The 15,361-nt window shown below is 41.5% G+C and overlaps 1 protein-coding gene across 2 annotated transcripts in view; it reads right to left on the reverse strand.

Moving 5' to 3' along the window:
- Nucleotides 1-15,361, reverse strand: part of ATG5 (autophagy related 5) — a 231,162-nt gene that overhangs the window by 38,897 nt on the left and 176,904 nt on the right. For both annotated transcript variants that reach the window (XM_068231243.1, XM_068231242.1), the window contains exon 7: nt 6,124-6,241. In XM_068231243.1, the coding sequence (XP_068087344.1) occupies nt 6,124-6,241 (118 nt within the window). The remainder of the gene's footprint in view (nt 1-6,123; nt 6,242-15,361) is intronic.

Consider the following 15,361-nt stretch of genomic DNA (forward strand, 5'->3'; position numbering starts at 1 on the left):
AGATCTGATCAATTATTTTTTGGGTCGATTTTCCGATCTCTTCTGTACAAAATGTATCAGAAAAAAACGTTCAGAAATCAGATCAGACCTGTAGGAAATAATGGATTTGACCCAACAACCTGATAGGAAATTGCATAGTGTGTACCAGGCATTACACGTGAATGGGAAATGGTGTTGGCAAGTGTCAGGGAAAGAATAAAGAGACAGCCATAGAAAATAGTAGCAAATAGCAAAGCAGGGACCAGGTGAGTATACTATCAGTCTGGCTAAGTCCCTTACTTTTGTTACAGTATAGTAATGGTCTATTTCAATGGTGAGGTCACAATGTGGATTTACAGTGATGTGAAAAACTATTTGCTACCTTCCTGATTTCTTATTCTTTTGCATGTTTGTCACACTTAAATGTTTCTGCTCATCAAAAACCATTAACTATTAGTCAAAGATAACATAATTGAACACAAAATGCAGTTTTAAATGATGATTTTTATTATTTAGTGAGAAACAAAAACTCAAAACCTACATGGCCCTGTGTGAAAAAGTGATTGCCCCCTTGTTAAAAAATAACTTAACTGTGGTTTATCACACCTGAGTTCAATTTCTGTAGTCACCCCCAGGCCTGATTACTGCCACACCTATTTCAATCAAGAAATCACTTAAATATGAGCTATCTGTCACAGAGAAGTAGACCAAAACCACCTCAAAAGCTAGACATCATGCCAAGATCCAAAGAAATTCAGGAACAAATGAGTACAAAAGTAATTGAGATCTATCAGTCTGGTAAAGGTTATAAAGCCATTTCTAAATCTTTGGGACTCCAGCGAACCACAGTGAGAGCCATTATCCACAAATGGCAAAAACATGGAACAGTGATGAACCTTCCCAGAAGTGGCCGGCCGACCAAAATTACCCCAAGAGTGCAGAGAAAACTCGTCCGAGAGGCCACAAAAGACCCCAGGACAACATCTAAAGAACTGCAGGCCTCACTTGCCTCAATTAAGGTCAGCCTTCACGACTCCACCATAAGAAAGAGACTGGGCAAAAACGGCCTGCATGGCAGATATCCAAGGCGCAAACCACTTTTAAGCAAAAAGAACATTAAGGCTCGTCTCAATTTTGCTAAAAAAACATCTCAATGATTGCCAAGACTTTTGGGAAAATACCTTGTGGACCGACGAGACAAAAGTTGAACTTTTTGGAAGGTGCGTGTCCTTTTACATCTGGCGTAGAAGTAACACAGCATTTCAGCAAAAGAACATCATACCAACAGTAAAATATGGTGGTGGTAGTGTGATGGTCTGGGGTTGTTTTGCTGTTTCAGGACCTGGAAGGTTTGCTGTGATAGATGGAACCATGAATTCTACTGTCCACCAAAAAATCCTGGAGGTGAATGTCCGGCCATCTGTTCGTCAACTCAAGCTGAAGCCATCTTGGGTGCTGCAGCAGGACAATGACCCAAAACACACCAGAAAATCCACCTCTGAATGGCTGAAGAAAAACAAAATGAAGACTTTGGAGTGGCCTAGTCAAAGTCCTGACCTGAATCCTACTGAGATGTTGTGGCATGACCTTAAAAAGGCGGTTCATGCTAGAAAACCCTCAAAGCTGAATTACAACAAATCTGCAAAGATCAGTGGGCCAAAATTCCTCCAGAGCGCTGTAAAAGACTCGTTGCAAGTTATCGCAAATGCTTGATTGCAGTTATTGCTGCTAAGGGTGGCCCAACCAGTTATTAGGTTCAGGGGGAAATTTCTTTTTCACACAGGGCCATGTAGGTTTTGAGGGTTTTTTTCTCACTAAATAATAAAAACCATCATTTAAAACTGCATTTTGTGTTCAATTGTGTTATCTTTGACTACTAGTTCACGAGCAGAAACATTTAAGTGTGACAAACATGCAAAAGAATAAGAAATCAGGAAGGGGGCAAATAGTTTTTCACATCACTGTAGATTGACATGTATTAGAGTAATGTCTTGGTAACATTCTATAGTGAGGCCCTACAAAGCTGGAAACATTATGGGACAATTAGGGGGAGTGGAAAGCTGTGAAAGGGGCACTTGGATGCTGAGACGCAAAAAAGCAGTGACAAAAAAACTGGGACACAATACAGGGCCCATATAAACATGGAGGCACCAAAAATCGAGTACATATTATCTCGGTGCCGGGCAAGCCAAATGATGACTAAAATCCCGGCGACATTGAATACTATTCCCCCTCCGAGTTGTCGTAGCTTGGAGGGAGATGTAATTTGGGGTGTGGCGATCGCCGGAGTCCCGATTTACTGTTACACGGTGCGTGAAGCATAGCATTGCTCCTATGGCGGTGCCCAGCTTCAGGCACCAATAAACTGATTCGTCAAAAATCTACTATAGTCTATGTAAAGAACTGGAAAGTTGTGACACACTTCTGGGGGGACTGGAAAATCACAACATACTATAGGGGCAGTGGAGAGCTATAATACTATATTCTGGGCAGGGAAGGAGGCTTTGACCTCCCAACATTGTGATCATGACCAAAATGAATCCCTTCATTCTTGAAAACTTGAAGAGCAAACTAAGAGCCTGGTTTACTAGGGCATCTGTAGAAATCTCTAAACATCCTTAGTGGGGTATCACAAATTATTCAGCAAACCTGGACCAGTTTTTAAACACAGTCTGCCATTATGTGACAAAATAACTGTAGTCTAACGTAGCCATTGGCAGTGAGAGAGGTTTTCTTTTTTTTTTTTTTTCTTTTATTCAGACTGTGTTGGACTTCTTATCAAAACACTCTTGTGTTGGATACTACGTGCAGCTGGTGCAGGTGGCTTATCAACTACTTTAGAGTTTTAAATTATTTCATCCCATGTTCGCTTGATCACAAATGATATCCCCCACTAGAGATGCACATAATCTAAGACATGTCATCTCAGGCTGTGGCACTCCAAATCTGAACTTTAACATGTCCTCATGGCTTCCACACTCTCCAGTAGGAGAGTTATATCACCAGAGAGCATCAGTCCCGACTAACTAGAGACCATAATGATAGAATGCGAGTAACATACAAGGTTCTCTGACAGCACAGAAGAGGAGTTACAGTTGCAGAACTGCCTCTCACCGTTTCCCTACTCTGAAGGAAGATCAAAGGACCACTATTGCAAAAATGTGTAACATGGACTATAAATTACTTTTTCCCTATGTTCCTGTGGCTTATAGTAGGAAGTAGAATTGTAAAAATTCTGACAGATTTTAGACCAATCTATCTCCTCTCGAGGGATTCTCAGGGATTTCTTTATTTGAAAAAGCACTTCTTGGATGGCAGTGGCACTCTCAAACTGCCAGAACAGTGTGCACAGAAGGTGGCATCCGGTACAAGGGATGTAATGCCCATGTCCTCATGGGGGATTTTCAGTATTTTCTTTATTCTTTTCAAAAGCACTGCCTTGACTTGGCCGTAACCATGGTACCGGACAGGCATGCTCACCGGATGCTTTCACGAGTAATCACTCGTGATTCAAATGAGGTTTAATTGGTGCAGGTGTGCGGCGGGGATACAAGGGGTTATTTACACATAATTCCGCCATCTGCCCTGCGTCCAAAGAGCTTGCATGCGTCCTATTGGTCGCGTTGCAAGCCTCACACTGGCGCACTTCCTCCTTCCTGCTTGAAGGGCAGATGACGGAATTATGAGTATATAACCCCTTGTATCCCTGCCACACACCTGCGCCAATTAAACCTCATTTGAATCATGAGTAATAACTCGTGATTACTCGTGAGAGCATCCGGTGAGCATCCCTGTCCGGTACCATGGTTACGGCCAAATCAAGGCAGTGCTTTTGAAAAGAATAAAGAAAATACTGAAAATCCCCCATGAGGACATGGGCTAGTCCAAATTCTATCAGATTTTTACTGTCTAGTGTAAGTGACGGCAATATAGGAATAAAGAAATGTATAGCGCTCTTTACTCTGGGAATAATGTACAACTAATACACGTCTTTTACATTTTACAAATGTCTGCCATAGCGATCCCTTAACATTGTAACATACCTTACTACTGCCCCTAATTTAGAGATATGATTCTTCTTTAAGAAAAAAAAAATCCCCCATCCTTCTTTCCTCCCTTAATTTCTCATATTTTGGCATGGTGTACATATCAGTATAAATAAATGTATTGTCTTATTCAAATGGTGGCTACATAGTATGTCCACTTTAATGTACTCTATTGCTTCTTTCCAAATGTTAGTGCAAAGGATTGAAAAATAATAGAGAGTGCTGTGGTACAACACAAAGTAAGCCTATTTATAATAAATGACTGAAGAAAGGACCAAGATGTCCAGAAAAATGAAAACGGGTCATTAATTCTTGGAGTGTTTGTCGGGAGATGTGGTGGGAGTGTGTGTTTTGCCTAACAGGTTTGCATTAACAGGTCAGGAAGTTAGGAAGCATGTTCCTTGTTTATTATAAATAGCAGGCTCACTTTCATCAACAAGTTGTACCAGAGCGCTCACTATTACTCCATGATCACCCTCAAACCACTCAATTTAATTCAACCTATTTGTTCACAATGTTCTTCAATAGACACTACTGAAGTGGTTAGTGTTCTGGGATGTTACTCGTAACTGAGCAACACAACTACCTCGCCACACTGTTTTGTACGTCAAATGTGAACTAATCCTTAAATACAAATCTTGTAAATTGCTCCCTATAAAAGATCTTCTAGCAAAATATAATCTGCAATGACATGCTCTAAACCCTTTTTATTTTTTTCTGAACAGTTATGACCCAAACAAGGTAACACATGAGAGATTAAACAAAAACAAAACAAAAGAGGGGTTCTGCTTGCCAAGAAATTAAAGGAGGTGATAATATTCAGATCTTCAAACGGAGAGGATAATAAAAGCCTTCTTTCATGTGCCAAAGAGAAATATCTTACCTGTTCTAAATCTTCAAAGAGAAGTCTCTAATAGCTGCCTTTTCATACACATGAAGCTGCAGGTACCCTGTCTGTGTTTTAGTTGTCCCTTGCTCCACCCCTATAGCCTGTCAATTATTGACAAGAAAAGTCCAGGTTTATCCCCAGCACAGTGCTTTCTTCTATGCAGTTTCTATGTTTTGTAAGCTTTAGATGCTTAAGTGTTTGTGGTTTCCCTTATATCAGACCTCAAGCAGGTGTCTTCCCAGACACTCATTACCCCTCCTCAAAAAGTGAACAAACTATAATATAAAATGATATACAACATCAACACAGTTAAGAAGTTTTCTTCCTGGTAGCTACTCAGACAGGACTTTGCTGGAAGCACGCTTCTTCAATGAGTTTGCTTGTTTGTAGGACAGTTTTCAGATTTACAGGTTTTGTAATGCCAAAATAATCTACAGAGCAGGTTACCGAGCATCTTACGTTTATGGATATATTTTTTTTGTATAGCAATACACCCAGCATGGTTTTGTGCGGAACGTTTGTTTACTGAGAGTTCTATGCACAGATAGAGATACTGCTTTTTTGGCAGTTGGAAAAAAGCTGTTATTTCCCACAATGCAACAAGGTTCACAGACAGCATCCAGTCAGGACCATGGCCCTGACATCACACTGTGGGAGGAGTTTCACCACAATATCAGTCATATAGATGTCTCCGAGGAGCTATTTGAGAAAAGCTAAAGATTTCTCCTGGGAAAGGGGGTATTACTGATTGGGATGAAGTTAAATCCTGGGTTTAAAGTTCCTCTTTAAATTTATGGCCAGTTTCCAGTACATTTCCAAGTAAATGTACAGTATAATGTTTTTGTTTTCCCCAAGAACTTTACTGGTACTTATGAAACTATGAGCACAAGTAAAATGAACCTGGGTTGCTCTAACCAATGATGATTAGAGTACTGGAGAAATGTCCATACCAGTACTTTGGTGGTAATGTACTCTAATTGTTGGTGTTAACTGATGCTTTTGTAGACATGAATAGAGCTGACAGTATGAAACTTAGTTTCCCATTCTCATACACTATACTTCAGAAGCAATTATTGGTTGTGTGTCGAGCGGGTGGACTCTCTACAATGCTGGGTGGCTAGGTCTGCGAGGTAGAGCCCACTGTATGCCCTAGCCTAGGCTAGTGATTCTGATCATTCATAACCCTCACACAAATGCTAAATGTTTTACCTTCAGTTGGCAGGGCTTGCGGAAAAACTTCCTTTATTAAATCTCCCAGTGCATTTGGGTTTCCATCACTGGCAACGGGTCGAAATAATTTTTGCACAAAAGGACGTTCACTGTTTGCCTGCAATAACAGGATAAAAATTCAAGGCATAAATGTAGAGGTCAATATATAAGCAACATAGTCTGTGATCATATAGTAGTATATACAGGCATAGATTATCAGAACCCATTAGAAAAAAAATACCTATAAGAATTCTGAATTACAATGCAGGCTAGAAGGAAATATTGAATATAAGAGAGATAAGTTGGAGTGATCGGCACCATTAGCTCTTTTACTGTATAAACCTCTTTAAAAATATATCACTATTGCCATGGAAAAAACCTGCTGTTTCAGGTCTCAGTCCTTTCTCAAACTGCGTAGCACATGACTAGAGAAACTGCATTGAATTCAAGCTTCAACATAATGAGGCGGGCATGGATTTAGTGTGACTTTACCTGGGAAAATCAATACCTTCATATTAGAGTCCACAGAACTTTGGTGTTGTTATAGAATCTAAAGCACTTTTAAACTATATCTGTAGGTAAAACAGTGTCCTAAGTGGGTACTTACCTCAGTAGAGGGAAGACTCCCTCCACCTCGCTGTCCTGCTTCTGGAGCTCCACCCCCCACCTTCAACAACGGCTTGTCGAAGAGGTGCGCACATGATGCACATTTACTGTTGTATTGTGTTGTACTGCTGCTACACACATTTACATTTTAATGTACACAAACACAAAAGGTGTGCATCGCAAAATGTGAACACAAATACATGTTTATAAATGTATTATAAAGTGTACGCAATTTGTATCACCTATTTAGTACGCAATATACAGTTCAAATACCAAGAGATATACAATATACAGTTCAAATACCAAAAGATTTAGGCCGGTTTCAGACTATTGTATTGTAAAGATATGCTTCCACGCATGTGCGCCGCAACACCACTGCGTGAATTTTTTTAACTCCCTGCATCGCATAGACTTACATAACTTCCAGTCCGCCGCACGTCACTGCAGAACCGCATGGTAACGAAGCTCTGTCCTTGCGTCGTGGATGCAGCGAAAACGTCACTTCCGTCGTATCGTGCTGCACCGCGTCAGTATGAACGGGCCCATAGACTTTCAATGGGCTGCGGTGGGTGTGGTAAAAATATCGCACTGGCCCATTGTGGAAGAACCCTCAATAATACAGTAAGTGGCTGGCATGATTATGGCATTTAACAAAATGTTAATCGTAGAGGTGGTCAATACCCAAGGATTTCAGGTTGCAAGTGTCTGAAATATAATGTATTCACTCAGCCAGGAATAAATACTTATGCAGATCCTTCTTTCTTATTTTCCCTGTGCTTTATTCCCATACATGAAATCATAAGGTGACACATAAATGCACCCGGTTGAGAAAATCATCATGATTTCAGAAAGGTTATCAACATTATCAGCTGGAAAGGAATAACACTTTTCAAGGTGTTTTAGAAGTTCTCCAGGCCTCTAATTAGATGGATGAGTGGCTAATTAGAGGCCAGAAGTACAAGCAGCGCAGTATGGACTATGCTGCATAAAAATACACTTCTTTCTAAACAGAATCCATCAAAAGTTTGCTTCCATTTTTACATCATTTATACCAGGGCTGTGGAGTTGGAGCCATTTTGGGTGCCTGGAGTCGGAGTCGGGAAAAAATGCACCGACTCCAACTCCTAATGAATTTGTAACTGTAATTAAAATAGAAAATATGATAAAATGTTCTATTTCTCAGATAAAAGTCATTAAAAATAATGTATATATACAGTATATATATATATATACAGTAATAGCTGTGTTCAGTCCACAAAAATGAAATAAACCAATCAAAATGAGTTACTTGTGCTGCTTCAATAAAGCAGTCCCCATATTTTTAAAGTCAGATATACACATCTGATTGTGACTGTATACATGATGTGTAGACAGGAATCTCTTATATATACACGAAATAACATCTTTGCTGTAAGTATAAAGCCTAATGTGTAGCCGTGTCACTAATAGAGATGGTCAATGAGATGGAAATTATTCTGCATTGATGCTGGTTTATGCAAATGTTTGCTCATGAAATCAAATAAATTGATATGTTGTTAAAATTTGGTTTGGTGACTATGAATTAAAGGGTACCTGAGGCGAATTAAAAGAAAAGCTTTATACATACCTGGGGCTTCCTCCAGCCCCCTTCAGGCCATTCGGTCCCTCGCTGTCCTCCTCCGCCACCTGGATCTTCTGCTATGAGTCCAGGTAATTCAGTCAGTCAGAGCAGTCTGGCTACGTGCAGCTTCCACACCCAGGAGCGTTCTGCACCTGCACAATAGTGCTGCGCAGGTGTAGTATGCTCCCGGCGGCGGAGTGTGTGCATGCGCACTACACCAGACTGGCTCAAGTACCTGGACTCATAGCAGAAGATACAGGTGGCGGAGGAGGACAGCGAGGGACTGATTAGCCTGAAGGGGGCTGGAGGAAGCCCCAGGTATGTATAAAACGTTAATTTCATCTGTCTCAGGTTTACTTTGTTACACAGTAGTACTATACTCTACATATGCTCTCCCCACAGAGCTGCAGGGAATCCACTGAGAATGTTGTGCACATTGAACATAGAGGTCTTGTCTGTCACCCATAAACCTGGTTCAGATTGTGCATGAAGAATGTGTAATAGAGGAAGAATCTCCTCATTCCCCTGCTGAGTACCTGCACATCATTCTTACATGTACCCACAGTTACATTACCTAGGGCCTGATAGATGTTCTTTGTTCCGGTCTGTACCTTTTACAAGTACTCTTATACCAAGGACTAGTTTTAGCCTAAAGGGAATAAATATAGTAGTCTCCATATCCTTCTCACTTTAGTTGTCTTGTAAAATTCCTAAGCGTTGGCAGTTAAGAGACGAATTTCACGTTACATACTGTTAATCAACAAAATTGTAATATGCAAATGAGAGGAGTCGGAGTCGAGGAGTCGGTGGAATCCTAAACTGAGGAGTCGGAGTCGGTGGATTTTTGGACCGACTCCACAGCCCTGATTTATACAACCCGAAAAAAATGTTTCAACTGTGCTTTTTTACTTTTTAGAACTAAATGTAAAGTCGTGTCTTATCTTCATTATCCTGCTGATTTACTGAAGTACCATGTACAGACTTTCTATCATTGTTGCCCAAACTGATAGTTAGAGATTGCTGTGAATGGCAGTTTTGGAATGATCACCATACAGAGCAGTGTACTGCTTTATTGAGAGTGGACAGATGCACCAGCAGCACAATCCTGAGGTAAGTGCTTCTGAAGGAAAGTGGTAGTCAAAAATACATTTTCAGATCATACAAGCAAAAGGCTGAAAAAGAGCGATTATGTATGCTGACACGTAAAGCCTGCTGAAAGAGATATCAGTGCCCACACTCAGTCACCGTGACGCGTGGTATAGCTTTGTTTGTCTTGTTTATACATTCCTAGGCTCTGCTATGTCATTATTCAGAGAAATCAGGAATTGTGGCTCATTAAGTTAGTTAAGTCTGGCAACCAACTAGCTACACTTTATAAGCTTCTTAAATCCTCTACACAAACAGAATCCCCCCCAAAACGAGGACAGATAATAGATCTCTCCAACACTAATGACATAAGCCAGATCTGCCTCTACCACAGCGAATGACGGGCACCTACTTATGAACGGAATTTGTTAATATGTGACGACTAAATCAATAGAAATGTCTTTCAGAAAAAAAGTTCAAATATTACATTTGTAATTTCACTTGATTTGAACCAAAACAGAAAAATGAGATTCAGTCTACACAACCATATGAAAGGCACTGAAAAAAATGAAAGACAATGTACAAATACAAATAACATTTATATCGCTCTTTTCTCCTGTGGGATTCAAAGTGCCAGAGCTGCAGCCACTAGGACGCGCTCTACAGGCAGCAGCAGGGTTAGGGAGTCTTGCCCAAGGTCTCCTCAATGAATAGGTGCTGGCTTACAAAACAGGAAGATATTTGTACCCTGGTCTCCTGTGTCAGAGGCAGAGCCCTTAGCCATTACACTATCCAGCCCGACAATGCACCGTAGTTGTGGCATGCATATGTGCATACCCTTTTGTAAGGTAAGTGGACATCAGCAACTAGTAGGCTGATAAATACAATATATGATTCCGTCTCAAAATCATTAGGACACTGTGTACTAAGAAGCTGTTAAAGGAATACTTAAGTCAAAAAAAAAATGACATTTTCTCACCTGGGGCATCCCTCAGCACCCCGAAGCTGGATGGTGCCCTCGCAGCCCCGCTCCGATCGCCCTGTCCCCGCCGGCGGCTACTTCCGGTTCGGCGACAGCCGCCGACAGGCTGGGAACGCGGCTGATTTTCCGCGTTCCCAGCCGCTGCTATCACCCTCTATGCTGCTATAGCGTATATATATACACGTATATATATACGCTATAGCAGCATAGAGGGTGATAGCAGCGGCTGGGAACGCGGAAAATCAGCCGCGTTCCCAGCCTGTCGGCGGCTGTCGCCGAACCGGAAGTAGCCGCCGGCGGGGACAGGACGATCGGAGCGGGGCTGCGAGGGCATCATCCAGCTTCGGGGTGCTGAGGGATGCCCCAGGTGAGTAAATGTCATTTTTTTTTTGACTTAAGTATTCCTTTAAGCCAAATTTAGCTATTTTAAACAAATGATGTAGTTCAATGGAAATAGCTGACCAAGGCCTGGATATTGATTTTCACTGCCTATAGCCACAAATTAACCATGTGCCTTAACAACTGAAGTGAGAGGGATATGGAGGGTGCCATACTTATTTCCTTTTAAACAATGCCAGTTGCTTGGCAGCCCTGCTGGTCTATTTGGCTGCAGTGCTGGAATCATACCAGAAACAAGCATGCAGCTAATCTTAATAATGCCACACATGATTTGCTGCATGCTTGTTCAGGGTCTATGACTAAAGGTATTAGAGGTAGAGGGTCAGCAGGACAGACAGGCAACTGGTATTGCTTAAATGAAAATAAATATGGCAGCCTTCATATAACTCTCGCTTCAGTTGTCCTTTAAGCAATTCTTTTTTTAAACAGTATTTTTTTTCTAAAAGCCAAATGAACCTTCCCCTAAGCCAGGATCTTAGCCTGTGTGGGCTATTGGGGATAACGCAGGCATTTACTTACCTGGGAGGTTGCTCTGTAGCACTCCTTGTCTATTTGGACGCCTCCATCTTCTCTACCCCATGCCACAGAGCCGCAGGTTCCCGCTGGTAACATGTATGCCCCAGTCAGGTGATTCATGCTGGGGACATTTTATTTGTGTCTTTTTTCTGGGACCAGAGAGATAAGCAGCTGTGTCATCTTACAAATGTGAAGAGCTCACATAGTGTTGCAGTGAGACAATCAATAACAGTGAAGTTGTAGTAACTGATGCGAGACACATTTAATCAATCTCTCCAGCATGTGCCAGCTCAGGGACTGCAGTCAACACTGAATTAAATGGAAAGGAAAGCTACTGTCGGTGGTACGTCGGCACCTAGTGGTTGGAGGTACTGTAGAGAATGTTGTGGTCAGCAGTAGTCCCTCAATATTTCAAGGGGATGGGTGGGGAGGACAATGGGTTACTGATAGTGAATGAAAATATTTTTGTAATGTAGCTACAACTGGCTCATAGGAATATCCTGATCCTATATTTTGCTCATGGTCATTATTCCTATACACAATAAAATACCATGTATTGAGCAAAATGTGCTTGCCAATTTGTATCAAATATCATATAAAATGACTCATTTAGACTCTATGAGTGACAAGTCTATTATAAAAAAAAGTTTAAAAATTCGAAGACAATACTTTGGAAGCAGGGTGAGGTTATTACTTACAAATGCACACCAGATCAGACTATTATTTTTTGCAAGTCATATATCATCTCTTTTCCTGGAGCAAGAGACATAAAATTAAATTCCAGAAAGAAATGAACGAATATTAACAAATGAACAAATTAAGTGCACAGCATTATTCCAGTCTCATAAAACTGAAGACATAACTATCCACAGTATGGACATATGGTTGCTTTTATCATCACAGCTATAGGGCTTTTCTCTGATGATGAAATGAACATGGGATTTATTGCCAAACTCTTTTATGTGTGTTTCAAGTTCAAAACCTAAAAAGCAACTCCATTGGAATACATAAAAGTACCCCTTAATTCATGCAACAGTAGAATTTTTTTTAAAAGTACCCATCTGGCCGGAACCAAATCCCATCCCCTAAATCAGTATTTAACCATTAAAGTGCCTTAAACCTGCTAAAATAAAAATACTAGGCGGTGACAAGGAAACGTGGTCTATTTAGGATGCACCAGTCACCTATTTTAATAGTCTGCGCTGTTGCTGCAGGTTCAGTCTACTGCACTGCTTCCTAGTACTGATGGGCAGGCCACGTCCCTCCAGCATGCCAATGAACCAATCACTAGATGCAAGAACAGTCACAGGAAGGGGTAGACGAATATAATAATTCTGAAAAAAACCTGTTTTAGAAATGAGCCTATGAAGACTTAGACCTGTCAAATAAATGTAGGACAAAAATACAGATGATGCTGTTAGTTTTATTCCCTTTTTAATGATGTCAAAGTCCGTCTTAAGTTGGGTCACATCACATAGTTAATAAAAACACTTAATATAATTGGCCAGGGGTGAATTAGACAGGAGTATAGAAAGTGCATTTGTTGGGGCTCCTGTAATACTGTCGGACAGTGATCTGCAAACTTGGCTCTCCAGTTGTTAAGGAACTACAAGTCCCACAATGCATTCGCCTTTATGAATCATGACTGGGGCCGTCAGACTCCTGCAATGCATTGTGGGACTTGTAGTTCCTTAACAGCTGGAGAGCCAAGTTTGCAGATCACTGTTGTGGGGGAAGGGGTTTAGAAAAGCAGCACTTGTTTAAATTGTTCACAACAGGTGAAGGCTTTTATATGAACCGTAACTCTTCATTCTAAGTTTTTCAGTGTCTGTAAAGGCATAAACCGTGATTTTCTACCATCCACAGACCACATCTTCTGGCATGTATTACTGTGTGCGAGAGCCACTGCTGGGAAATACACAGTAAGGCAGATACGGCAAGTCCATGGAAAAGATGGTGCATCCCATACGGCCTGGGGGTCAGAGGAGTAGCACCCTGTAGGTAAGTAGTGAGGCTTACAGCAACACCCCCTCTCCCCTCCCCCGATGGCACACTACATTATAAGCCTCCCTTATGGGAAGGTTCATTTAAAAAAAATGTTATTTGAAGCTCAGTTGCCTCCCAGTACCTTTCATGTACTCCCTTCCTTCTAAACCGAACAGGTTGGCAATATTGAGAGCTTTATGAAGCAGGATCTTATCAAATTGGGAAGGCTCAGACAGCTTATATTTCCAAATGTATTACAATCACACTGTCCCGCAAAGGCGGCAATATTGCTGTCATGAATTCACCTGCTATACAAGTCTGTGGGGAATCTGGCAGTTCAGCAAGTCAGTGTGAAAGTTTGATTGCAGATGGCATCCCCGGCACCCCTGCAGATGTTCAGGATTCTCCTGCACCGTTTGACAATCTCTTGGAGCAAGCTCTGCAAGATGGAGGTGCCAGCAATCCTGCAGACATACGGGAATCTGCTCATAAGGTCCGCTCTAGGAGGCAGACACGCGTGATAACTTATTTCTCCTACGCATTACATCGCAGACGCTGATTGCATTAGCTCATTGCTATGCCTGAGTAATCTGCAGGGTGTGGTTTCTGATAACTGCTGGGAGGTGTGGTCTGTTGTTGTATATAAGCCTGCTCAGATCGTTGTACCCTTGTCCGTGATAGTGTTAGCTGTGGCTAGTTGCTCTTACCTGTTCAACTTGTGATTACCTTGCTTGTTACCAACCTCTCGTCTGCTGCCTGAACTGACCTCTGCGTCTTATTGGACAATCCCTTGATTGCTGCCTGGACTGACCTTTAGTTTGCCGTGTGACCTGAGTTTGCCTTGCCCCTTTTCACCTCGATATATCAGATTACCTGTGTATGACCTGGACTGTCTCTCTATTGCTTCTGTCTGTTCTGTTTGGCTCTGGTAGGTTATTTGTCTGCTCTACGATCTGCTTCTATATCTTGCACCTAAAAGGCCTGGGTGCAACCGAAGTTGTGTAGGTGTTGTTTCCTCTCCTCCCATTCAAGCAGGGACATGCCACATAAGGTGAAGAAGGTGGTGATAGATTGGGACATAGGAGCTGATCTGTGGGCAAAAAGCCTGTCAAGCCTTACAGTTTCCAGTTTGAACCAATAAATGAATGTTAACATATGTGCTGTATAAATTCCTGCTGACTGTGATCATTTGAAATTCGGATTACTGACCCAAGCAAATGCTATGTGGAAACCCACACAGAGTTTCATCCCAGATGATGACATGAGCTACCTCTTAACTAAACACTCATCTATAGCATGCTTTAAAATGCATTGCCAGAAATTCATCAAATTACTGGACCACTGTGCAGTCCCATCATGTTGCACATAAAATGGATGCATAAGCCGCCTTGGAAAGAAGGGCACCGCAATGAATGGAAAAAAGTACCGAGGCTTCCCGCTATGTAATGCTGCAATTTTCAATGCCGCAATTTGAATAGGCAACACCAGCGGGTTAAGTGTTAGGCGCCAATGGTTAGGCATAGCTAGAGGGAGGGTTCGGCGTGAGAACAGGGTTAAGTACCTTGATAAATAGAGACACAAACACCAGCATAAATTTGCCTGCAAAAAGTGCTTAAAGTGAACCTCCGGACTAAAAATCGACTCAGCAGCACTGAAAAGGCCTGGTGTTTCCTTAACAGTTTCAGAGCATCAGAACTTTGTTTCTCTTATACAAGCCTCATTTTTAGCTGCACAGAAGAAAACTGCTCGGGCTTTTTTCCCCTGATGCTGTGCAAAGCATGATGGGATTTCTGATTTTGTTGTTCTCGTTCTGCTGTTTTGTTGCAATTTTTTTTTTTTTTTACATTTTGAATTTGACATTTGAAGCCTAGCGTGTGCAGCTGGGAGGGGTAATCAGGACACAGGATAGTTGGAACTGTATCTTATGCTCCTTGTCACCTCCTTTCAACCAAAAAGATGGCTGCCCCCATGACAAAGATGGCAGCCCCCATGAATCACAAACATTTGCCTGTTCTTTTAAAACAGGGTGGGTAAGGGATTATATTACCTATCTATTCTAATTA

This window comes from Hyperolius riggenbachi, chromosome 4, assembly GCF_040937935.1.
Source record: "Hyperolius riggenbachi isolate aHypRig1 chromosome 4, aHypRig1.pri, whole genome shotgun sequence".
Lineage (NCBI taxonomy): Eukaryota > Metazoa > Chordata > Amphibia > Anura > Hyperoliidae > Hyperolius > Hyperolius riggenbachi.